This window comes from Rhodnius prolixus, unplaced genomic scaffold (assembly GCF_049639745.1).
Source record: "Rhodnius prolixus isolate KJV_2025 unplaced genomic scaffold, Rpr scaffold_4, whole genome shotgun sequence".
NCBI classification, from domain to species: Eukaryota; Metazoa; Arthropoda; class Insecta; order Hemiptera; family Reduviidae; genus Rhodnius; species Rhodnius prolixus.
The window spans coordinates 31,131,389-31,159,181 of record NW_027411614.1 but is presented as its reverse complement, the minus strand read 5'-3'; the positions used below and the strand labels follow the sequence as shown (position 1 = coordinate 31,159,181).

General features: G+C 30.1%; 2 protein-coding genes across 14 annotated transcripts in view; both read left to right on the top strand.

Annotated features, from left to right (window-relative positions):
• LOC141455366 (uncharacterized) overlaps positions 1–10,058 on the top strand; it is a 140,811-nt gene extending 130,753 nt beyond the window's left edge. For all 5 annotated transcript variants that reach the window (XM_074130385.1, XM_074130390.1, XM_074130388.1 and 2 more), the window contains one exon: positions 461–10,058. In XM_074130385.1, coding sequence (XP_073986486.1) covers positions 461–762 — 302 coding nt within the window. In that variant the 3' untranslated portion in view covers positions 763–10,058. The remainder of the gene's footprint in view (positions 1–460) is intronic.
• A 2,159-nt stretch (positions 10,059–12,217) lies between these two features.
• Positions 12,218–27,793, top strand: part of Psi (P-element somatic inhibitor) — a 34,336-nt gene continuing 18,760 nt past the window's right edge. For 2 of the 9 annotated variants that reach the window (XR_012459227.1, XM_074130374.1), the window contains exons 1-5: positions 12,218–12,457; positions 13,798–13,876; positions 25,022–25,210; positions 25,779–25,908; positions 26,322–26,433. Coding sequence is in view for 8 of the 9 variants with exons in the window: in XM_074130374.1 (XP_073986475.1) it covers positions 12,371–12,457; positions 13,798–13,876; positions 25,022–25,210; positions 25,779–25,908; positions 26,322–26,433 (597 nt within the window). In the remaining variant the exon portion in view is untranslated. The remainder of the gene's footprint in view (positions 12,458–13,797; positions 13,877–25,021; positions 25,211–25,778; positions 25,909–26,321; positions 26,434–27,793) is intronic. The other 7 variants (XM_074130370.1, XM_074130369.1, XM_074130368.1 and 4 more) reach the window with 7 other exon arrangements.

The window sequence follows — 27,793 nt, the reverse complement described above, 5'->3', positions numbered from 1 at the left end:
CAACACTGTTAAAACTTATTTACTAATATATTTTTTTTTTACTTTGATTTTTTTTTTTGTATTCCTCAGAGAGTTACACCTGTCTCACACTAGAGAGCCACTTTCATATTATTCAGTTCAATCAATCGTAGAATAAAAAATGCTATTGAAGGTGTGCTACATTAAACAATATTCTTGCAAAATGACGTTCTTAAGAACAAAATAGGGACGTTATGTAGAACAAAATTAATGTTAGTGCTATTAATGTTGGGTAATTCTAATGAAATTGTGCTCCTATAAGCAATTCTGCTGCCATCTAATTTTTAATATTAACAATTTAACATTTGGTAAAAATTTTAAATATGTACACAATTTCTCAATTTGGAATATAAAAATTGTTAATAAAATGAATAATTGTTAACTTAATTAATCTAATGTGCTATTAATGTTGTGTAATTTTTTTTTCTTTTATAATGTTTAGAAGGAAAACGTTTGGCAACATCATACGATTGTAAGTATATCGAGACTTCTGTTGGTTTTAATCACAACGTCGACGAATTGTTAGTTGGAATTGTGTCTCAAGTAAGATTAAAACAAGATCTAACGAATCAAGAGGACAATGAAGAGAACAATGAACAACGTAAACAAACTTCCGCACCTAAAGTGTGGGTAAAAGCAAGAAATACTAGGACATCTGCAAGCCTTAAAGTTAAAGGCTTATTAAGCAAAGTTTGGGCTAGTCATAGTAAGTCTAAGTCATGTGAGAATTTACATGTTCTATAGAGTTTAATATTTATTTGATGAATGCAACATAAACTAAATGCTGTCATTTGAGGTATTGTAAGGGAAAAAAAATATATTTACTTTTTGTTTATTTAAGGATACTTTTCACTGAAGATATCCATCACGGTAAATAATGTTGATCCTTTTAAGAATTTTTTAAAGAGAGAATAAGATTTTCTTGTTCTTGAAATAAATACGTACTCACCGTATTTTGTCCTTTCAAATCGTCTCGAAATAAACAATATTGCACAAAAATTCTCATACTAAAATTCCTCTCTCTTAATTTTCGATATATAGCTTCTTTTTAACCATGACTTTAATAAAATTAATCAAATATAATGCAAGGTTGAAAGAAGAGCTAAAAATGTTTTAGCTGGAGCACTTATTTTAATCCATCCATATTACTTAAAATTGAATTGAAAAGTACAAAAAAAAAATATTGCAATTTAAATTATATTTTCTTAATCGTTAGTATAAACATGTGCTATCTTTCATGTGAAAGAGTTTATTAGGAAGTGAACATTACATACCAAAAATTATTAGTGATGATGTTTAAATAAAATTTCTAGAGATTCAAATCTCAAGAAAAAGGTGTCTTCCACTTCAATATTTTGATTTAAAAAAGAGTATTTTCATTTTGGAATGTTTTTTGTTTTAATTGATTTCTAAATATAGAATTAACTGATGAGCAAATCTGAATTTGAGGGTATTTATTTAGAAATCTTGTTTATAATAGTTCTTTGTAGAATCGTTGAAATGGAATTTTGATTCACTATAAAAAGAACTTTTAAAGGAAATATTTGGCTCTTTAGGTAATGAGGCTATGAATAATTGACTACACTAAGAAAACTACGAATTTATGGATACAGTTTATTTTGACAAATACAAAAATTACTTTCTTAAACTAGGAAAATCTATTAGTTGGTCGCATTAATTTTTAGAATTGCACGTGGCAAATTTTGAAACAAATATAAAAATGTATACTTTGTTGTGAAATAGTTCATATTCAAATTAACTAAAAACGTAAAGCATGATGCACAGTGACTAACAATAATTATATCTACATTTGAACGTATTACTGTAGCCTTTTTTTTTTTTATAGGTTTTATAGGAATTTTTTATATTATTTGATGTCATTCACAAGCTTGTATTTTGATTAGTTTTTTGAAGGTGGTAGCAATTATTAATAAAGTTTTAAGGTATCGTCATTAATGGATCTGAAGTAGCATAGAAAAAATGAGCAAAATGTTTGCAGTGGTAAGAAGTTCCTTAAACCAGTGAAAAGTATTCGCAAATAAATAAATTAGGTAATTATTATTTATTTGGTATTTTCAAAGTTTTAAATACCTCAACAGGACAGTAAACAAATGAATTCACAAATTGATTTACTTGGATACAAAATAATATAGTTTAAAAAAAAAAAATTGATATTAACGATAATGCCAATCTTTATCGTAAGGATTCATATCGGATTATTGTTTCTAGTATCTGAATGATTTAGCCTAATTTCCTTCACGCCATAACTTCCCTTTTCCCTGTAGTGTATGCTTTGTAACATCATTTCCTCTCTTTGGAAAAAATTTAAGCATGAAGCAATATTTCCAAACAAAATCGGGTTTTTCAAATTACGTAAAAAAAAAATAAAAGAATTTAGCCCGAAAGTCCCAATCACGTCTTCCCCTTGAAATACAAAAGAGATATAAAAATTGTAAATTAAAAAATTAAAAGTAGCTATTAAAAATATTTTCTCAGTCTTTTAACCGATAGTTTTTAGTCGTTACAATTACAATATATAATAATCTTAAGATTTTTAAATGGTACCCATTGTGTGGAAAAAAAAAAACCTCAAAACAAAATGGACCAGAAAAACCCATTCCAAAATGAGCCACGTCTGAAGTAGGTACGCATTACCTTCCATAATTGTATAATGGCTCTATCGATTCCAAACTATTTGTGCCTTGTCCAAATAATAAAAGTAAAAATAAAGTAAAACTTAATTTTGAGGAGACTTCCACATGAGGAAAGAAATTTTCCTTAACATTATTTTATTAGATTGCCGCCTCAAAATCCGATTTTATGCCTAGGGTGGTGCGAGTTATTTTTTATATTGTTTGATTTATTTATTTTTTATTTTATTTTTTACGAGTCTCTCACACTTGTACACTTCTGTACAAGAACAATTCAATCTGTTTCATATCTTGATTAAGAACACTTTAAGCATAAAATGATTAGCAAATTTTAGTTTCTTTTAATATTTATGAATCATATGTCCTAGCAAGATCTAGACTAGTTCCAACAGGTAAATCCGGCAAAAAGCATAACTGCTGCCGTTGTTACTCGCATTTCTAAATAGTTTGTACTTCACCAGCTGAAAGTAATCGACCGAAAGACTGCAGTTAGCGCCGAAACTTTATAAATCAAAAATTATTGTTTTAAGCTATATATACATTACTATCCTGCTGGTTTAAACTCTTACCGATATACTACTTTAAATAATTTTAATAAAATCGTTTAAATATCACAGAAAGCTAAAATCAACCGCTCAGTGAGTTCGGAGAATGAAGGCTGTGAGTCATTATATAGGAAAAAATATTGTAACTGTTCTGATTTAAAATTTTAGTTTTACGTTCGATCTTAAAAACTAAATACTCTTTCTTTCGAGTAATAATGAACGGTTGTCACTTGCACAAACATGCACTAAGCAGTTGACCATATTGTACTTTTTGAGATAGTGAACAAAATCTAAAAAAAAAAAAACTAAATTACAGAGTTTCGATTGTTTCAATAATTAGTTTTCTCGATACACTCTAGTGACAATGATAGTAGTACTCTTACATCTGATTTTACGAAATGGATAACTAATTTTTACACTCTGCAAAGGCCACTGACCGTAGCACTTCTATTTGTAATAATCACTTAATAGTATGACAATAAACATATTTTTCAATTCTCTTTAAGTTTATAAACGATCTTGTTGTATTAAAAACTGGTTAAATTGTTCTTCATGTAATATGGACACCCTGGATCTTATACTTTAAAGAAAAAAGCTCGCCCGCCCAGTTGCATCTGCCTCCCTTGTTATGTGTCGTCCCATATGGATATTTTGAACAAAAGGGAAGTCATATTTAAATGCAATCCACAGCCTTTTATATTAGGACCAATTAATTTTTAACGCATTGTAACAAGTGGTACCATCATCATTTCCATTTTTCTGAAAATGGAAGTGAGGACCACTTTGTAAAAAAAAAAAATTAAATAAAACACCCCGGTTCCAAACAGTTTTTCCGGTTGTTAAATTTTTGCGTGCGTAATCGTATTGTGAATGAGCTGTTTATACCGCATAGTTTTTAGCGTCAATTACTTGTATTAAAAGAAAAAAATTATATAAGAAAAATATTAAAAAGAATTTAGGACCAATATTTGTAGAATGGATGTAGGTCAGACGAGAAGGATTTTTATTATAGCGTTTATAGAAAGGAAACCTACTACTGCGCTTATTATCGCACATTAATTATAAGATTTTTTATATGTATTAATAGTATTATGTAGATTAAACATAGGGAAAAAGGCCAGCGTTACTTTGAAAAGAAAATATAAATAATGTTGAATGAATATCCTTTAAGGATACGAGCATTCACTCTAAAAAGTAGAATAATTATTAAGAGTCATCTGTTTTTAAATTACAAATTTATAATATTGCTGAAAATAGTAATCTTATATCCCTTCTAACTTTGTTCAATTTTGTAATACTTTTTAAAAATGAGGGTAAGAAAGAGGTAAATAATATTTATATTTTTTGAAATTCACAAAAGAATAAAATACAATTTTATTAAATAAATTAAATTAAAAATTAGTGTTGCATTGGCGTGTTTGTCGTGAGGGATAGAAACTACCCAATGGTAACACTCTCGCTAGATAACAAACTGTCATTAGTATCGGAGGAGGTCACACGGTCACTAAGGACTCAGCTGACGTGGTGGGCTGTCCGGAATTATTAGTAGAGGCGAATTTTATAAGAGAGATTATGGGGGAGAAAGGAACAGAGTGAGAGAATTTTTGATATTTTTGAATTGTCTTATATATAATATTTTTCAGTGTACCTTATGTTTAGATCTTTGTGGGTAGTAGAGTTAGATAAGTAGTACGGAGCACCTGCCCTCTATTGGAGAGATTTATTTTAACTTTTCGTTGAACACCACGTTCAAGTTCATAAGTCCTTGTTGGTTTGAGTATATAGTCAATCGATTGTGGTTATGAGGTATTTTTGATCGTTTGTCCATTAGTCGCCGCAGTAGCTGTTCTTTCTATATGTATAGTTCCTGTTGTTTTATGTGGTATGTCGGCTCCATGATAGCCGCTTGACAATTTACATTCTAAGGTATAACGTAAAATGTTTGCAGCGGGGAGTGTTACTAATTAAAGCTGATAGAAGGACAAGAATTATACTGTATACTGAAGGAGATTTTGTTGGCATTTGCGATAATTAAATTTATTCTCCATTATTTCCTCAAGGTCTATTTTGTTTAGATGAAATTGTAGATGAGAAGCTTTCGTAAGGTCAGAGCAAGAAGAAAGCATCGCAGCGTCATCAGCGAATAGTCAGTCTTACCTTACGGATAGCGGTCAGTCAGATTAAGCAATAGGTTGTTGCAAGGCTATACAGTGAAATGAAACATTTAGGTGCAAAAAAAACAATTGAATCCGTTAATTTTTTATTTGGAAAACTTTCATTAATGTTATTTAAGTGAGTGAGTGAGTGACCGCAGAACTTGCTTTGACAATAATTTAGAGTCTATTACCGTGATGATGAGAAAAACTTTGACAAATGATGGTGAGATTTGGTAGTGTAGCTAGAAAGAAACAGTCTATCTTTGCAAGTAATTTTACCGTTCCAAACTATGCGTACCAATATTGGTCGCAAGCAAAATTGTGAAATTTAATGAGTAAATAACATTTTTGTCAGCAAAAAAGCAATGAGTAAAAGATCCTAGAAAGAGAAAATCTATGGGCTTGCTGCTGGATTCGAAACTGTAATCTCCGCATTGGAATCCATTGTGTATTTCTACACAGCTAATCCCTCCCTATATAATATATGTAATAAGCGAGTTTCAACTTCATCTTATAAACTTTAGAAAGAGAAATTTCATTTATGTTATAATTAATTATGGTTGCAAAAAATTAAAAATACACCACTTGTGGTATTCCTTAGGAGTTCCTAACTTTATTTTTTCTACCACTGCCAATGAACAAATCAAGATCTCATTTTTATTTTCTAAAAGCAAATATCATTTTAAATTAAATCAAAAAAGAAAAAAACTACCTGTAAATTTTGAATTAAATTTCTGGTTGTGGATGATGATTCAGTGCGGAAGAGAATGTTTATAGCTGGTGCAAAAGAAGAGGTAAATTATGGTAAAAATATGTCTTGATTTTTAGATTCACTACTTACAATAAAAGCCTCCAATTTACTTCATTTATTTGTAGAAAATTTTTGACTTTGGTGTAAATGGCCGATCTATGTACCAAAATAAAAGTAACTTGAATGTTGGATGTCACGATGTTTGATTAGCTGTTAGGTCCTCAGTTTCGCAAAAATTAAGTGAATACTTAATTCAATTGGTGTATTAACATGAGTGAATAGTGTCGAGCTTATCTGTTGGCCAAACTTTATAAATAATGAATAAGTGGTTCCCTGCATGGGATTTTTTGAGCAAGTCATTTGCCGCTTTAATCAAGTGACGTCAGAAAGTTGAAGCCACTGAAAAATAATAAATAATGGTTACATGAATTTTAAACCATTACACCTGCTTTATTAAATTGATAATCAGAACAATATTTAATTTCTATTCTGAAAAAGCAAATATATTTTTCTAATTTTCAAATTTATATGCCATGAATTTCAAATGTATTTACTTGTGTCTTCGTAGCGCACCGGAGGCATCTCAGGGAGGAATAACTCTTTTTACTTTTGGAAACAATATAAAAGACTATATTTTCTTAATTAATATAGCGGAAATATTGTTATGTATTGTATTTTTTATTTATTTATTTTATTTTATTTTTTTGCATTATGTATGTGCAATTATTCGATTTCACAAAGGTCGTCTAAATGATATGCTACTAATAAAAAATAAAGATAATAATTTACAATTACGTTTTTTACAATTAATGAAATATACAAATTTAGAATTTCAATGTTTTGCAAAAACATTAAAATGCTATTCAATTAATGATGCGCACATTTTGTGTTCATTGTAGAGAAAAAAGATGTTATGTTTGTTGAAAATGTTTCTGCCGCCCATTTGTATACTTCTCTACTTCGCTGAAATCGTCCTTTTTAGATGACTCATTATTTATTCTTATTTATCTTGCTTGTATTCCAAATGGTCCATTTGAAACGCACATTGTTTAAAATGTAATTGCAAAAAAAAAAGTTGTCTTAATTAAGGTAACTTGACTGGAAGAAATAGTCATCAATTAAATTATACTTAGTAAAATTGAAAAATTTATTTCTTCACTAGAAAAATCTACTAAAATTTATTAACCCTAATTATTTCTTAAGTTGTGTTTATTGTAAAATTGTAAAGAAATTTTGCTTTTACTGTAATGCTATAAAAAATAGATCGTTATGGAAACATATTGTTGTACCCTGAAATAATATGAAAAGTCTCATAGTAAGGTAATTTGGAATTGTTGGGATATTTACTTTTTACAAAATTCAGAGCGACTACATATTCAGTAAAATATACTTCTAATAAAGGAACTTAAATCATTTTTTAAGGGTCCACTTCAGTGCATTTCTATCAATATACTGTGTTACTGTAGCTGAAAAATGCATAAATAACAATAATTCATTATTTAAGTTACACAAATTAAAAAATACTTAGTAAAGTATACAAAAGAATAAAAATCCCAATAAATGAAGTAAGATTAGGATTTAATACTAAGAAAAACACATTTGGTAGCTATAGCAGAACGCATTTGTATTCTCTAAAAATTGTTTTAGTAAGATTCAAAACAACGCCGCCTTTTTCCTCAATAAATAAAAATTAAAAAAAAAAAAAATCCTAAAGCCAAGTGTACAAAAAATACACACAAATATGTGAAATAAATAAATGACAGAAGGTCCATTTTGGTGGAAATATTAGATAGCAAAAAGCAGTAGTGGGATCGTCAAAAATAAATTTTTTGGTTATTGTCCTTGAGACGAGACCTATATTGGGGAGTCAAAGAGTCAATTTGAACAAAAAAAAAAATCGGGATTTTCGGTTATCAGGTTAATACATTTAAAGATCAAAGAAACGCCCTCTTTACATTTTAATTCAGAATTAATATTAACTGTGTGTAATAGTGCTAAATATAGAATAAAAATGTTAAATTTGTAGAAATCGGTGGTATGCGCCCTTTCCCAATGAGCACTGCTTGACTTTTTCCGTTATAATTCTCAGTTTTTTAACTTTAATGTGAAAACTTAACAATGAGTAAAGAATAAACATCAAATAATTTAAAACATTACAAGAACATGTAACTGCATATGTTACGATTGAAATTGTGTATCATCTTCACAATCATTTGTGAGAATAGATTTTACCCAGAATGAAATATCGAATGAACATATGTATACGTAAAAGTTTGCAGAATTACCAGAGTAAACATTACTAGATTATCGCTCTTAAACTTTCGTTGTTTGAAAATTAAGGATAAAATAATTTTCCTTTTACTATAATCTAATAGTGTCCATTCGTTGGTGAATTTTTTCATCAAACAGGTAAAATATTTAATTTCCAAGGTGCAGAATTAGCAGGCATTGGCATGACTTTTAATCGTAATTTCTTTTCGAATTGACTACAGGATGGATGGCGGATATTATTCTTCCAGGTAGCCACAATTGCTGGCTTTACGTCCTCTAGAGGCTTCATTTGAATGGAAAATGAATTTAATTTAGTATTCATCTCGTATCTTTCATTTTGAGGGAGTCCTCTTCAGAATAATCTAGAAAGCATTAAAGAGCAAGAGTTTTTTGGCAAAGCGAAAGTTGACCTCAGGACTACATACTTCACTCTTCTAAACTTTTCCTTGTTTCTTTCATATGGCACCATTCTATTAAAAATTCAGGTGCTTTGACCAATTCCTCAATTGTCTTAATTGGAATTTTTAATTTCTTATGGAAAAGAAAATTACCATCACATTGATTAAAAAATAAAAAGAAGAAGTGGGGCAACTACTTAAATGTTAAATATTCTATTTCTTCCGAGCAATTAGAAATTTCCAAGAAAATAATTTCCTCAAACTGTCACAATTATTTCACTAAATTATTAAATTTAAACATTAAGCACTGAATAACTCTGTGTATATTTTTATTAATATAACTCAGGACTGCATTTCAACAATGCTGTGCAATAAAATAAATATTAAGGGAACATGTGTCTCACAATTGATTGAAAATTGTTTCACATCATCTTGGTATCATTCTTTTCAAAGAAATTTGGTTTTATTGTTGGTCAAATTACCTCCATCTCCTTTATCATGACATTTTCATCATTAAATTATTAATTATTTATAAAATACATCTAATACAGAATATTATGAGTTGTCCATTCAAAAAAATAATGCAATCAGGTTCATTTATCTTGTATGATCTAATTTAAACATTTCTAATTGGTTTTTAATAAATGCAGGTAACTTTTAATTGATATAGAACAAATACCTATATCCAAGAACTATTTTAGAAAATAAAGGTTAATAATATCAGTTTTAATGTTTTTTCTTGTAAGCAGACATACAGATCTATCTACATTAATAGAAGTAGAAGTGTATATAAAACCTTTATCACTTTTGAGACTGATTTCACTCTAAGAAAAAGGAAAACATTGGATGTGTTCCGTTGAATGTACTAGCATTCAGAGCTTGACTTGACTATCAGGGGCAAAGATGTTTATATATTTTATCTGGGTAAGATATAAAGAAAATACTCACACAATACAGCTTTGAATTTAGGTATTGATTCTCGGGAAAAACAAAAAATAAAGGAAAAAGTACAACGCAGGCTCAAAAAAACCTTATTTCCTGAATGACCACTCCCGATTGTTGAACCTCCCATTGGCTCAAAAAATAATTAAATAAATAATAAAATCCTTTTAAAAACACCAATCATTTGTATATTACCTGAATATTGCACAAGATGACTCCAAATTATATGTTATTTGGAAAAAGTAATTCCATATAGTTTTAGCACAAGAAAACCTTTTATAATATTCATTGTTTATATATTAATAAATGTTACTAAACTGAGAGTATTCAATGCATCACTTTTTATCTCTCCCATCATTCTTCTTTATTTTTTACTTGACGGTGCATCATGCAAGATTTTTAGCGCCAGGAACCTTTTCAATGCACAAAAAACTGTCCATCACCAGGAAGTGAGCTGTGTAAGATGCTTTTAGGAAGAGAAATTGGCTGGAGAAATTGTCCTACCTTCATCAGTGTTTTAAAATTTTTAAGCGTGACATTTTCATTTATCGATCCTTTTACGAAATTCATGCATTTATTCCGGCTATATCAAGAATTAAAATTAGATGTGGGAACTTTTATTCAACGTACTCATTTCCTCATTTCATTTCTGATCATTTGGCTTATTATAGTTTCACTAAATGTTGTTCTAATGTAGAACTAGTCTTCCTAAATGTTTCCGTCGTTCCTTTTTATTATTGTTATTTTTCATTTTTTGCAGCCTCCTCAAAGTCGCGGTTCCGAGGACACTATTTGCATCTTCGGCTACTCGGCATAGCCATTGGATCCTAGGCCAGTCAATTCTTCATTTCCGATCCGGCGTCTCACATAGAAGTTTGGTAGATCTCTCTTCAATATCCTTTCCCGCTGTGCGACTGTCCATTTTAACTTAGATTAGATTAGATTAGATTCCATCGGGGGAATTGGCTATTCAGCCTACGCCACCGCGACACCCCAAGGATCTATTGTGGCATCCCCCTAGTTGAAGACCCCCTCCCTATCCTGTCCTTAACCAAACTGTGGAATTGGGGGGGGGGCTCCCAGGTGGTCGATCAGAGCACCTGCCATCAGAGCACCCTCTCGAGTTCTGCTTGCCTTATAAGCCTTAATAGGTCCGAGAGGGGGCCCTGGCTGAGGCTTGTTGGCACCAGCTTCTCTTTGCCAAAGAGGCGGTATTTTAACTTACACAACTGTAGTTGTACGCTGCCAGGTCCTTTTTTTTAACACAACATGCTATGTTTGAGATGGTCCATATTACTAAAACAGGCCGAACGAGGTCTAGCAGAGCCTCAGTTTAGTGACTTTTACTCTTAAAATACTTACATAGGCCTTAGTACGAGTTAATGACTAATAGCATCATCTTTTCACTTCTTTAGAAATATTATGATTCTAATTCCTAATTTGGGGAAGTTTTTCAATCTCATAAATCCCTACTTTGAATAGTTCTTTCACGATATATTGGTGGTAAAGACATAAGCTTATTCTTCGTTAAGCACAGCCCTGTCATTCTGCCTTTGGCTTCAATATTCTGTTAAAACATCTCCACAGCTTCAGTTGTACTCATTGTAATATCAATAATGTCCGCGTACGCCAACAGCTGCATGGATTCAGGAAAATTCACGCCTTCAGTTTATTGATTGTATTTCTAGTGTACTGGATGGATTATGGTATCAAAACACTCCTTTGGAAATCTCTGACTTCTAGATAGTGGGTAAGAAATCTGCAAAACTTGCAGCTGCTTTTAACATTTGAACAGAACATTTACATTTTTTTTTATATTTTACTTATTATTACGAGACTATAAGAAGGTGTAAGTAAATGACACAATGACTTAGGTATCGCTTGCAAGGCGCTTTTAAATAAATGGCTTCAGTTGTTTATTATGATTTATTTCAATAATCATGCTTCGCATTGCTACCAAGTGTCAATGTGCAAAAAAAAATGCTGCCTACTACTTTACTTTCAACTTGAGTTTAAAGGCGGTAACCTGCAGAGTGCATAGATAATCACAACGATCAGCTGTAACAGATTTCTGCAACCTGCAGCTGCAAGATTAAAAAAGTTATTTCTCTGTGCTTTATCGATACACATAAGAATAAAACAAAATAAATACCGAAAGAGCAATCATATTGAATTGTTTCTACGAATAGCTCTAGCCATGCAGTATCGATCCATTTTTAAATCCATATCATAAAAGTATAATTTAATAAACCAAAAGCTGGCAATACCTGTTATATTACTTTAATTCGTTTATTTGATTTTCATTAAAATAATTTTAAATTAAATAGAATTGAAAATGAGTACTTCATAAATATCAAGAGAGTGTGCTTTATAATTGTGGTTTAAATGCAAACAAAAAAAAATCACTACTTTTTTTAAAAATTCCAATTCACATGTTAAAAACTATAACATTTTAACTTGGTGTAACGACAGTTGCTGTTCCAATAGTAGAGGGGATTTTTTGCATGGCGTAGTCTTTTAGGTGACGCCATCTTTTTTCATATCTATATGTGCGGTGTAGGTCAATTGCGTTCCTAAAAGTACTGCAGGAGGTCCGTCACAAGTATATATATCTTTTCAATTACTTGCATGTGTAAATATGAGCGATTATTCGACCGTAGTTCCGCCACAGCAGAATTTCAACAAATCTCAAGCGTTCGCTGCAGCTCTTCAAAGAGCTAAGCAGGTATGTAAGTTACTAGTAGCTTGGGCACGCTGGGCAGCCATACCGGCGTCATTTCAATAGCTGTTTCTGTATTCGAAACTCCCGTTATTTTAATAAATATCAATTTAATTATACTTATGGCTAATGCTGATTTTTTTTGTTAGGTTTAGTTACAGATTACTTTTGACCAACCTTGAGAAACAGCTATAGGTTAAGATTTTGTACCTAACCATTTTCAACACTTCTGGAGGTCTTTATTTATTGTTCATACTTTAATTTTAATTTGATTTCCTTAGTGTTTCAAGCACAGTTAAAAACTGCAATATCTTACGTTTTAAAATGCATTACAATTTTCTGTTTTGAAGTAAGATATCCATTCTTAATTATAATTTTTTATAAAAGTTGGCTGGAAAATGCACTTAAATAGACGGAAGTTTATGTCGTTCTTTTTTTTTTACTCTTTTTTTCCTATTTCGGATTGGAAAACAAAAGCTACCATCTTTGTTAGCCTAATTCTTTCGTCTTCTGTACCAAACCATCTGTCCCTATCTTAAATTTCAACTTTGTCTTTTATATTTACCAAATTTTAACCGAGTATGTGCGTAATCGTTAGTAAGGAAGGGAGAGTATTTATTCGTAATTTTTTGATTATATTCGTCGATTCGCATCTTTGATGGTTACCACCAGTTACATTTTTAGAATGATTAAGGTGTAAGGTAAAAAGGTAACAAAAACCTTTTTGTGTCTACCATTTGTCTGCTTCCTTGCTTTATCAACTGCCAAACAATGTGTAAGCTCTCCCAAAGTTCCACTCACTATGCTTTTATCAATAAATGGTCCTATTTTGTTGTTTGGTAAAGTTAGTAAATCGAAAAAGCTTGAATTTTTTGAGGTAAATGCTTTCTTGAAGGTTCTTGTCTATTGAGTATTACTGATAGTCGTATCTGAGCAAGCATAACCTCATTCTTATAGGCTCAACATATATGCATTTATTTATGAAGTTGAATTAATAGAAATCATAAAATATTTCTATTTCATTAGATCAGAATTCCTGTCTTTTAAAATTTTCTTTAATTAGCCATTTTTTCTGCTGCAATTTAGTGAGGAGTGCTTTGAGAAACCTTGTCTAGAACAAATTTTTTTTATCTGTGAAGTTAATTTATGAAATACCTTTTAAAACATATTTCTGTGATATTTCTAGTCGGGGCTTTGACGACATTAAAGTAGAGCAAGAATGTAAAATTACTGAATTTGGGCATTTTTTTTATTTTATAGGTGAAAGCCGTTTTGATCGATCATATTACTTTATTTTGAAATACTCATTATTATAAACCACTAATTTTTAAATTCTTCTGTTACAGATTGCAGCGAAGATCAATCCAACTGGAGCAGGAGGAGACGCGGCCCAAAAACGTCCTTTGGACGATCCTGCCAGTAAAGGTAAATAACTGCTTATGAATATTATTTGTGCAGGTGTGAGCAATTGTATTGTGTACGATTTTGAATTAAAATATTTTAATACCATAATCAAGGTAGGCCAGAATCCTTCAATTGCTTTTTTTTTTCTTTTTTTTGTGTCACTTAAGGTAAGTTGTTTTTAATGTACGAACGGGTTAGTTAAATGTATCGAAACTGCTTTTGAAGAAAACTGACAAATGAACAGTTGGTTAACGTTTTTGCAAGTTATGCTATTAATCTAGATCAAGGATGAGCAACACGCGGCCCGCCAAGCATTTCTAAAATTGAATTTATTTTCTCCCATCAATATATTGTTATAAAATTAATTATAATAAAATGGTAGTACATACTATACCGAAATATTTTTTTATGGCGAGTTACTTGTCGACGACGTTTTTAAACATGCAATACGGACGCGATGCTTTTCGTACGAAGTTTCGCCAATTATTAATAAGAGTTAATCTATGTGCGGCCCGCCAAAAAAAAATTAAATTTAAATTGGCCCATTGATTAAAAAGGTTGCTCACCCCTGATCTAGATTATTGCGAAGACACTTAAGTACGACGGAAGTTCTCTTGAGAAGTGTAAATAAGTTGAGTTTTAAGCGAATATGTAAATAAACACTATTAAATTCCTAAACGATTTTGCCCGAAAATATGATTAGCAATTAGTATTTACACCCGAACAGTTCGTAATAAAATTAAAGAAAATTTAATAAATATCCTGTTCGTATTCCTATATTTATTCCATTTAAAATTATAAGGCCAAGGCAGTTTTTATAAATTGAAGCCATTGGTAACTTAGAATGCCATGCTCGCTAACGGCCAAAGTTTAAAAAAATAATTAATTTTAACTTTTATTTGCGGTAAGTATCACTTTTTGTTATATTTTGTAATTCTATATTATTTAAAAGATTTTTTTTTTTGGTGTTTGAGATTTCTTTCTTATTTTATTTTGCAATTTTTTTCGTTAATCGATGGAATGAAAAGTTATAGGTTTAGCATTGTATTTGTGTTTTATTGCACTTGGATTTCAATTTTTCTTACTCGTTTTCAATTAATTTTTTCAATTTTCTTTTGTCAATGCAATGATTTTTTAAAAAGTTTCTTGAATGTAGGTAAATAATTGGCAAATGGGGAAGTTTTTTACAGAAACCAGTGCTCTTTTCTATTAGGGTAAACATTTTTGTGTTTTTGTATTTATTAATTTTTATGATAAAATTGATTTGGTTGTCTCCTCTTTTGCATAGATTACCCTCATTTTGTTTCTGTCAATAATGGGACCGGTAAAGTATCAATGTATTCAGCAACATTGTGCTTCCATTCACAATTAGGTCCCTTTAAGACTGGCGCTCGTTTCCATGGAAAATTCAATCTTATCTAACTGTTAGAATGAGAGCATTCTGTGACGGTGAAGAATTCAGACAGTGTTATTAATACCTAGGGAAAATCTGAGAATTGTTACGATTTCACCTGTCACTAAATCATTTTTGTTAAAAAATAATTAGTAGAAATCTGACGTGACTTCTTTTTTAAAGAATCTTTGATAGGAAATGTTACGACGAATACATTTACTACTACATCTACGAAGATGTAGTAGTGGCGAACAAAATTATAGGTGGAAACAGCTCCAAGATAATGAATGGGGAGCGCGCATCTATGTTAGCTCAAGTGGCGTGGCTTGATGTCAAGATGGTCGCCACTTGCTTCAAACAGGTTCAATTTTTGTACCTCGCTTCTCCATCATTGAAGGGTTTTTTTAAAAAATGAAATCACTTAATTTGTGTTTTTCTGTAACTATTTTTCTGTTATCTTTTAAGCTTCTTGATCTTATTATGTATAGATTATTTAAAATAATTTTTCGTTTAATTAATTACAAAAGGCGAATCTTTGTATTTCATGAAAAGTTGTTTACATTGAATTAGGAGGTTACTTACAAAATAGTCATGGAATTTAATATGCAAGAACACTTCCGTTCTTTTTTCTAACTAATAAATTAGAAGAGGAGGTTCATCTTCATCTTTTGACGTCGCCACTATCTGAAGAAAACTGGCTAACCTTGAAGTGTAAAATAATGTGGCAAGAAGTCGCTGTCATTCCATTGTCGCTTCACATCCCCGCTCTACTACGTTTCTTTGATGCACCTAACCATTTTTACACTTCCAAGATGAAAGTAGAAAAATTCAGCTCGATTGAACGAAACTTAATTCACATTCACAGAAAGAACTAGAATCTGGTCTTGGGTAAGGGATTTATTTAGAATTTTAAAACGCAAAGCTTGATTATTAAAATTAAAAAATTGAACAAATAACCTTTTTATTCAATTTTTTGTTTTGTTTTGTTTTTTGTTTACAATTTCGTTAATGAAAAGAGCACACTAAATTTTAATTTTGGCTCTTTTATTTGTTTATTTAGCCGTTTATTTTTAATATTAAATAAGATGTGAGTCTAAAATAGCCTCGAGTATTGTTAAGTTAATTTAAGTATTCTGCTTCTATACTAAGGCTGCCTAATATTGAAAGAAGCTGTTTTCTTCTATCAGGTCAGTCTTAAATAATTTTTAATCTTTTCGTTATTACATTTTTCAATACTGTATTAATTTGTGAGTCCTATCTTAAAAACCTGTCTAAAGAATTTATGAGACTATGTAACTTCTTAGAACTTCAACATTATACAATTTTGCTGGAAATAGAAAAAATGGAGCCACTGAAAATTGATTTTTACCGAGAGAAGTCCATGAAACAGGATTAAAAAATATGGCAAAGGCAAGCAGTTGCACCATTTAGAGAATAAGAGCTTTAAAGGGAGTAAGAATAATCTAGAAACTTTGGATTTGTGATAGAACGGTGTACTTACATAAGAGTCTTTACTTTACAGAATTATTTATGAATTTTCGAGTCAATAACAAGTAAATTTTATAACTTAGAGGGTATTTAAATTGCTTAATACCATTTTGTGGCCGATCTGTAACAAGATTATTACAAAATGTTTACTTTTTTTATTAATAGATAGTGACAAGTCATTTTATTTTGTAGTGAAATATTTTTTATATAATGCTCTGAAATGATCATTTAAAAAAATAAACATCTAGTTTTTCTATTATACTTTTTTCTTATTACAATTACATATTACTATTTTTCCTATGTACTATTACAATTTTAAAAATTCGGAAGGAAAAGTAGACCAGCCAGTTCTTTGAGAACTTGGCGTATCCCAGCCACACAATAGTGGCATCTCAACACTTACATAGTGCACTTAATGATTGTAAAGGAATTTAATGTGTTTTGCTACTTAGGTTTAACGAACCCACCCAAAAACTAAACTTAACTGTCAAACACTCCTCTCATATTTACACTTTTTCACATTTTACTTGTGCTTTCCTTGTGTGTACTAAATCTGTAACCATTAACTGACTGATCTGTGAGATTTTGGTTGAATAGATATCTAGGTGGCGGTTGGATTTTGTTAAGCCTCTGCAGGATACAAGTTTAAATAGAATAGTTTAAATTTTAATGTATAATTTTTAAATATTTTTTGGTTTTGGATAATTCGTCGAAAGAAATTCTTACTTATTTTTTGAATGGATTTTATTACCAAACCCATTCTGATGAAATGAGTGGTTTTTCGTAAAGTTTTAATATAATTCTCGCTACCAGTTAGTATTATTGTAACTAAATTTTTTCTATTGTAATTATTAGAAGAAAATTGTCCTGAAGTTTATTAAGTTGGTCGTTTTAATAATTACACATTTTTAGTTGGAATATAAATGCACATTTTTTTTTTGCATTAGAGTGGGGATCTTTTGTACCAAAAAAATGGAAAACTTGCACTGCTTTTTTGTTTTGGTCCCCACTTTACAATGTAAAAAATAATGTTTTGTACTACTATTTATTTTAGTTGTCTAGCCTCTTGTCAGGATTATTGCAATTATCCCTATTTTTTGTGTGTATTTGTTCTTACTCCATAGGTTTTACTTACCTTGCTTTCTAATCCTTATATAGTGTGCTTCTCCTTGTCTAACTTGTTACATGGTGGTTTTCTTATCATTCCTCTATCATCTATCGATATATAATTCGGCCGATCGATTCTGGGTATGCAATGACGGCAATAAAATGACAGGAAAAAACAACAATAAACAAGTCTACTGTCCGCACGAAGAAATAAGTGAAATTTTAATTCTAGTTTATTTATACGACAAATAATATTTAAGAATAATTGTAAAATCGCACTATTAACTTCCAAATTAAAAATTATTCAATATTATACTCGTATGATTAAGAAAAAAAAGGTGTCATCTTACTATTAGTTTTGGTTCCTAATTACTCAACAATTTACTTATGTTTAATTTAAATTACATGTAATGTAAAAAGAATTTGGAATTTAATAAATTCTGCGAAATGGACATAAAAGAGCAGAAATAAAAAATTATTGCCAGTGAAAAATTTTTAAATTGAGGTTATTAATTAGGCGTATTTTCTCTTTTATGTGAAACACTTCTTGCATTTTAATCGAATGCATTCTGATGGCATCGATTTGATGAGGTTTTGGAAAAAATATTCATTACCCAGAACAAACCTCAAACCAGACTGTTAAATAGCTGGAAGTTTCTGGAAAAAGCTGCCGTCTACAAGTAGGGAATTCTGTCTACCTTTTTGCATTTTTTTGGCGCCTGTTTTAGGAAATGATTCCCCCCCCCCATTATGCAATCTACTGAACTACATTTATCAATAATTCTTTTCAATTTTATGGATAGTGTTTTAATTCGAAGTTGTGGTCCGCCATGTATATCTAGATTTAAATCCCATTGAACATCTGTGGGATGTTCTGTCAATGCGAATTAAGAGACTTCTAGCTTTATGAGAGAGTGGAATGTGAAAGTATTCGTGATGATGTTTTCAATACCTCATCACATCGATGCGAAGTCTTATGAAAGCAGATTTCTCAATTTTAAAATATAACAGAATACTTACAAACCATAAATTTTGTTTTTTTACGTCCATTTTCGGTCTCAATAAAATCCTTACTTCTTTCTTATTGCATGAAGTTTAAAATAATAATTTGTAAAGTTAACCAACACAAATTATAAGTTTGGCCTATTTTGTTTGCCCCTCATGTACGCATATAAAACTTTTTCGGATTTCAATATGGTTTTTCCCATGGTATGTTTAAAATACTTTAAATGATTAAACAATTCGATAGTTTAAGAAAATATGTTGACCTGAAATTAGTTTACCAGTTAGCTGTAATTGTCTACATAAACATCGGGTTTGAAGAATTTATTCAATTTATCGGGTGAATTAATTAAGGTTTTTCTTTAGAGAAAAATGTAGGGCTCCAACGGGTGCTGGGGACGTGCGCTATTCACCAAAAGCTAGTATTATTTTCTGTATTGTATTATGTCATTCTGAAAATGAAATTAGCAACTACTAATAAATTTCTTCAAAATAAATTCTTCAGTCATGTTAAAAGAATGTTAATTTGAAGGAATAAGTAGTTGCAGGTATCCTTTCCAAAAGTTATAAAATACAATAGTAAACTTAAATTAATATATTACTAAATTATAAGCTTAAATTGTTTTGGAAGTTAGGATGATTTTTATACAACCAATCATTTCTAAATCTGAATATTTATTTTAAGAGTAAATTCTTGCTAATTACATCTTCAGACAGTGAAAACGCAGGAGAAAATTTGTTAATCAAATTTGCGGCAACTTTTTTATTTTAATTAATCTTTTGTTTAATGCTATATTCCAGGAGACATCTATACATTTGTATGGTTTTGTAAATAAAGTAATTTTTTAATTTTATTATATCTAAGTTCCTTTATCTAAAATCGTAGGTAGCAAAAAATAAAATCAATAAATCACAGGACTTTTTGTATATTTTCATACTAATTTCTTTGAAGTTGATTTCGTAAAATACATTCCTACAAACATTTAATATTAGGAACTTTATACTAATGTTTTAAGTCTTATTTTTTAAATTTTGTTAAACTTTGTATTATTGAACGTAACATAATTAAAAGGATATTTATGACTTAAAGGAGTATTTATTCTAAATTTAAATTAACATTATTTTAATCTTAAAAGATTGTGTTATAAATATCAATTGTCATCAAGCATGTTCCCTAAACTGGATCATTTTCTTGTTTTCCAAGGAATTCGTAACCAATATAGTGTAAACTTTTTTCTTTTATTTTTAAAGTTATTGTATTTCTGAAAGATTGCCTTTTCAAAAATTTGGTAATAAGTTTTATTTGCTCTTTTAATTGTTTAAAAGTTATACATATTTATAAAGTTGTTATAGAAACATTTGAATGAGTGTTTTAAATACTTTTAGTTTGATATTTTTTATTAGTCTCATTTAAACTGATTAATTATTGCGCATTAATGGATTTGAACTTATATTAAAGCATAGCAATCTCGCTGCATGAAATTAAAATTTCTATAATTTAAATTCAAGTGTGGCGGTCTTTTTTTTTATTATTATTTTATTTTTTGCTTAGGTAAGAGCGGTTGTATTTGTAAATTTGGAAATAAATTGTTCTTAATACTGTTGTTCATGTTGTTAAATTTTTAGTTAATTAAAAGTTGGTTAGATGTAATACTCTCAAATTGGAATGGAATCTTAGCTTATATTCAATTTCATTTAATGTGAATATCTGAGGATAAATTCAAAATAAATATCCAATCGGGCTGAAAAATGGTTGCCATCATATCAGCCGTAGATACCAGAAAATCCCATGCCATCATAATTTCTCGTAATAACCCTAAGTCCGATGATACAAGTAGATGATACGGCATAGATTAGCCATAGCGCAGATACCACTTTTTTAAAATAATATCTGTATATCCCAGGCTTGTACCATTTTTGTCACTTAGATCAATCAGAATCTTGCTTTTAGCAGAACTAGGTCTGTAGATCTATTTTTCAATCTGCCTGTTAATTTTATTTAAAATCAATCAACCACTGAATCCTAATCTATTCAGATGGCTATTCCTTTATAAATCTTTATTGCTTGATTCTTCAGTTTTGCTCCTAAACTCGAGGCTATTGACAATTTATTTGCCTTTCTTGTCAAAGTATCCAGGGAAGAGAAATACAAACGGATGGCCAAATTTTACTAGTGCCGTAGATGTTGGCAGTCTTTTTCATTGATAGAAATTGTTTATTATTATTGTTATTGAAGACCCACTCATTAACCTAACTTTAATGACAAGAAATGGGTGAAGTTAAAAAATAATGTAGTTCAAATCACCGTGCAGAATGGAGAATTAAGTCGATTTATCTTCAGATATATATTGAATTATAATCAAAAATATGTTTAGTATTAATATTTTTTATTAAGAGATGTAATGGACATTAAGAAGAAAAAGTAATATAAATGTCACTTGTGCCAGTAAACATTTGTAAAGACAGAATATGTGGTTCCTAAATTATTTTTGAACAGTGCTTAAGGATTGTGAGCAACATGGTTTTTTAGATATATCAAGTAGATTTCTACGCGTGTGTAAGTTTGCTTGTAATTTATTAAAAATTGACAAATAACTTTCATTTCATTCATTTTTTTTATATTTATTTCGATTAAAAGAGCCTGTGATTATCGTTGGCCAGGTTTGCTCGTTTAGTGTGCATAGAAAGTCTATAATTGTAATTAGATGACCTTGGAGGCCATCCATTCTTTTTTTTCAAACAAAGCTTTTTTTGTTTTTGTTTTAACTATTTCAAAGATGTTCGTACGGAAAAGCTAACGAACGCACAAAAAAAAATTTGTATCGGCAAGAGGTTTTGTTGGCGATATTTGTACGGCACTGATTAGCCACTAGCGCAGATACCACTTTTTTTTAAAATAATATCTGTATAAATCCAGGCTTGTACCATTTTTGTCACATAGATCAAATCACCTAGTTCTGCCCTCGTTTCTCCACAGTTTTATGTTCAATATTAAAGTTGTTCCAAAGTTATAGTAAGAATATTCCTTTTCGAAGTTGGGTAGGATATTTTTTCTGGAATACTTGATCTCACTCCTCATAAATTTCTTTTTAAAATAAACGAAACTTTTTGTTGAAAAAAATCGTAGAAAAAGAAAGAAATGTAGCCATTATTAATAAACGTTATTGTTTGAAAATTATCTACAAATCTTTGAATACTCTAAATTATGGTTATTCTTTCATCAAGGAAGATCTTTTTTCTATATTAGTCATGAAAATAGTTTTCTAATCAATCAGTTTAATAGATTAATCAGTTTGATGAGATTTTGACTTAACTTATGTGTCCATGTTTACTAGGGTGTTTCAAAAAATGATGACTTTTAAATTTTAAAGATCGCCGGACGGAAAATCAAAGTTCATTTAAAAACAAAAAAGTTTCGTCCGTATTAGAGCGAAATCGATTAATATTTAGAGGTCGCTACCATTGATCAAAAAAATTTTGTTTTGCTTTTTTTTTTATATAAAAAATCCTTATTAAATGTTTTGTATCTTCTAAAATTATTAGCAAAACATTTAATTGAACAAAGTTTATTTAAATATAATTTGCTATAAAGACAATGCAGTTGGAATCATTTTGATGGCCTTTTTATTTTCAAAGTTATGAATAATTAAAGAAGCTTGTATTTTTGAAAAAACAATATTAGGAAAAATATACATTTTTGAAAAATTTCGATTAATTAAAATCACTTCATTTTTTATGTGTTTCGTACAGAGTTTAAAAAACAAATAATTTTGGTTACTGAAACGTCTAAATTAGGGAATATTTTGCATTTATTGTTATAATTTGAAATTAATTTACTATCTATCAATCAATTTCAAATTTTAACAATAAATGCAAAATATTCCCTAATTTAGACGTTTCAGTAACCAAAATTATTTGTTTTTTAAATCAAAATGGTTCCAACTGCATTGTCTTTATAGCAAATTATATTTAAATAAACTTTGTACAATTACATGTTTTGCTAATAATTTTAGAAGATACAAAACATTTAATAAGGATTTTTTATGAAAAAAAGCAAAACGGAAATTTTTTGATCAATGGTAGCGACCTCTAAATATTAATCGATTTCGCTCTAATACGGACGAAACTTTTTGTTTCTAAATGAACTTTGATTTTCCGCCTGGCGCTCTTTAAAATTTAAAAGTCATCATTTTTTGAAAGACCCTAATGTTTACACTTCACTTGATAGTGCGAGAGGGAAACATGAGTGATTACAAAATTTCTACACTAAACTAATAATCTACCTCTGATAATAAATAGTCTGAAACCTGTTAGGGATACAATAAACGGTTAAATTCGTTAAAATCAAAGACAAATTATACATACATCACTAATGTACTTCCCCTGTGAAGATGGTAGAAAGCCAAAAATCTATTCTAAGTATTATTAGAAAAAGACCAACTCGATGACAGACTAATTGACTAATTACAGAGATGTTAACACTTAATCTTGTTCTTTGAGGCTGGAACTTATTGTCTTTAAATTCATTTTAGCTCCTTCAGGATAGAACAACTTTATGTACTCTGTGAACAAGGCGCGGCAAAAATTTCCTAAGCATTTGTGTGACCAATGGCTGAAAGATTATATATTTCATTTTGTTTAAAAAAAAAAATTAATCTTTTTAATATTTGTGTGTGAACATGTCAAACTTCAAATAAAAATTCTGCCTTAGTAGGTATTATGAATGACTTTTCTTAAAATACATTTCATCAGAAAAACAAACCTTCGCCTTCTCGCGGCATGCATAGTCATGTGCTGCTGTACTTTTATACAATTCTCTTGCATTATTGAGAAACATTGTTTTGCATCTGATTATAGTTGATTTGCCTCCCCGTACTCCCTTAATGCTCTTTAAAGATTCTCTTTTAGTAAAATTTTCTTTATTGTATTTAAATTTAATATGTCTCAAAAATAGTAGCTACTTTATTTTTTATTTAATCTTCATTTTCTTTTGCGGAGTGTTATTTGACATTAATATAAAGTGCACTGGTTCTCTGTAATATTAATAAGTTATACAATTAATTATTTTATTATTTATTACGAATACAGTTTTAAAATGCAATAACTCTTTTATTTCTCTACCCTTATTCATTTCTTTTAAACTTCCAAAAAACTCTTTAATTTGATCCTAATATATCTTATCTCTAGGCTTATTTTTGTTTGTTTATTTCTGTTTTCTTTACTAAGATGTCTTAATTCTTCTAGTGTTTTCAAGTTTTGTTTTTGTTATGTTTCTTTTATTTTTTCCAAAAGTACAATGCTTCTTTAGTGTACTCAAAAAAATATTACTCAGTAAATTTTTTTTTTTGCTTAATTAGTAGTTCTTTAAATATAATAGACAAATTTATAAAAAATATTTTGAATTAACGCTAGGCTTGTATAGCATCCAAGGAGAGCATGTCTAATTTTGTGTTCTGTTAGATATTATTTTGACTAAAATAACTTCTTCATTTTACCAAGATCCAAAGTAGGATATTTTTCGTTCCAGAAATCAATTTTCTTTTTACAGCTTATTGGTTTAAACAGAAAAAAAATGCTGCACCATTTTCACATTTATATCGTGAAAATGATTTATTCTCTTCCAATTACGTTGCATATGCATCATTTTTATTCCAATTTGTTAGCATGCTCATTATAGTTAGCTGACGTACATCTTTGCATCTGTCCTTAGGATTAATTGCAATTTTTCTTGCATCTCTTTCGCAGTGATAGCCTTAAATTTTCAAACCGACATTCCAGATGTTCTAAATCTAAGGTTGAGGATTGATATAATTTTTATTTGTATTAATTTTAACATTTTTTAGTTTGTTTTTTTTTCTTCATTAATTTTATTCAAACACATTTATCCCAGACAAGTTTAATGTTGTTGCTTGCTAAGTAGTCATTTCATATGTTGCTCTCTCGGGTGTTATTAAAGTTTTTAAATTAGTTATAAAACCTTTAAAAAATAATTCTTAGAAGAGAGATTTGAAATTGTCAATTGTGGTAATTTTTTTTCTGACGTAAAATCCTTTACTTTAAATTCTGGCACAAGAGTACATATTTATTTTGTGTGGTGTGTTATCTTTTTATTGCTTTATTTAAATTATAATTTTAAGTAGAACTTATTTAAACATAAAACAATATTACACATACAGAACCTGAGGCCAAGAAATCGTCGCGGGATCGTAGCAGATCACCCATATCGAGACCAGCGGTTACTGGACTAACATCTCCAGCGATGGTCGGTCAAATGCCATCAACTTTGGGTCTGGCAGGCCCAATTGGTCTTGGTGGCCCAGTATCAACTGAAGAAATCAAAGTGCCGGACAAAATGGTTGGACTAAGTGAGTGTGTTCTCAAGTCCAGTGATAACACATTACCTCTGCAAATAAATCCTTTGAATCCTTATTTTAAAATAATAATAATCCACTTCCTTTCCTTAATTTTAAACTTACGAAATTAACCACTTATTTATTTTTTTATTTTCATGTACTTACGTACTTATAGTTAATGTACAATAGATACAAAAAAAACGCAAATTTCTTATAATACTGTATTTTTTTTTCTTTTTTTTTTTTAATGTATGTAAATAATTTAAAGTTATTTAATACATTTTGCTGACTGATCATTGTAATTGGATAAAAATATAATTTAAAAGAAAATGAGTTGATTATTATTAGAATATGCTGTAAGCTTAATTTAGGTTAGAATTTCCTTTGTTATTATTTTAAAAGTGCGCTATATTATTTGTAGTGGTAATTTTTTCAACATTTGGTCTGTCGCTGAACTCTATTTCCCTGTTATCCCTTTCCTTAGACTCTTTTAGATATCTTCAAATCATTGTGAAATAAAAAAAAATGTTATAATCTCTTTTATTTAAAATTTGCTAATTTTTTTTTGTTATTTATTTAGTTATAGGCCGTGGAGGTGAACAGATCACAAGGTTACAAAGTGAAAGTGGATGTAAAATTCAAATGGCCCCTGATTCTGGTGGTCTTCCTGATAGAGTTTGTTCTTTAACAGGCAATGCAGCAGCCATTGGGTGAGTTAATCTTTATTGTAATTGTCAGTTAAGTTTAAGTGAATAAACAGTTTTAGCATTTGTAAAAGCTTTTCAGTGTCTTTTACACCGTTTTTACAGAAACATCAAAACTCACAATATAAGATTTTACTTCAGCGGTAATCAGTGAAATGTCAATTATTATTTGTATCCCTATGATGAAGTTTTAATCATCCTTGCTCGATGATCTATTATATTGAATGGAGATGACATGAACATGGCCACCCCAAGAGTTTTTTAAGAAACCTTGGGGCTGAGGGAATTACAAAAAAATAAAATAAATAAAAAAGAAGTGAAAAAAAAACATAAATTATATCGATAAAAACCCTTTTATTAAAAAGATGACTAGTGTACTTTAAATTTTTCAATATAACGTAAGTTCTATTTTATTTTAGGCGAGCAAAGGAATTAGTTAATGCTATTGTTAATCAGAGGTATAAAACAGAAGGTCCAGATGGTCCCAGAATCAATGAAATAATACCACAACATAATTCTAATGCACCTTTTGTAAGTATTTAATTTTACTATTTTGCTTTATTTTATTATACTGATGTGGCCATTACACTGGAAATCTCCCTCTAAAATAACATCAGAAAGTCATTCTAATTGGGATGCTATAATGATTTTAAAAAATCATATAACCGAAAATGACACTTATACTAAACGAATTGTTAGATTCGGGAGATTTTCTTGTAAACGGCTCCAACGATTTCTTAAAGCATGTCCAGGTCCTTCCTTGCGCTCTATAAATTTTCCTGGCAAAATGTTTCTAATGAAACTTCCGAATCTACATGTATGCAGAATTATGCCATCACCCATATTTGGTTTTTGTAAAAATATCTCGAAGGCAAGAAGATACACTTTCATATCTCTTCTTTAATGTAATCCCTGGAAAAGGTAATGCTGGGGAAAAAAATATCTAGCTGAGTGGTACAATATTCCGCAAATCAGTTCAGGTTTGGCCCTAGGCAGATGAAATGGATTTTATTGGCGTGTCATTTAAAAATATGAAAAGCATTTTGGGCTAATTACGTTCGCCGAGAAAGTAGGACTGTACGAGGTCTCTAAATTAAGTAATGAGACTGATTTTTTTAAATTTTTTTATTCAAAAAGAATTACAATTCTATGTTGTCACCTTCAAAATAACTTCCTTCTGAAGCCACACAGTGCTGGAGACGTTTCTTCTACTCCTCATAGCAGTGCTCGAACTCCGATACTGGAATAACCTTCAGCTGGTCGGTTACAGCCGTTTGAATGAGTTCCCTTGAGGTGATTTTTGGATTCAATTGAAAATGACCCCCATTTTCTGGAACGTGACATTACTCATTACTGGTGACGAGTCTTGGGTGTTTGAGTACGACCCAGAAACCAAGCGCCAGCGCAAGGAGTGGCACACTTCAACCCTCTCCAAGGCCCAAAAAGGCAAGGATGGCGAAGTCGAAGACCAATTGCATGCTGATTAGTTTTTTCGATATCCACGGAATCGTCCACAAAGAGTTTCTACCTCAAGGTCAAACGGTCAATCAACAATTTTACTGAGAGGTTCTTAAAAAACTTCGAAAAAGGGTCATTCGTGTGAGACCAAACATCAAGAACAAGTGGGTGTTGCATCACGATAATGCTCCTTGTCACACAGCAATTTCAATAAACGAGTTTTTGGCGAGTAAAAACATTCCTGTGGCTCCTCAGCCTCTTTATTCGCCTGACTTGAGTCCTTGTGACTTTTTTCTCTTCCCGAAGTTGAAAAATCACCTCAAGGGAACTCGTTTTTGGACAGTCGAAAACATTCAAACGGCTGTAACCGACCAGCTGAAGGCTATTCCAGTATCGGAGTTCGAGCACTGCTATGAGGAGTGAAAGAAACGTC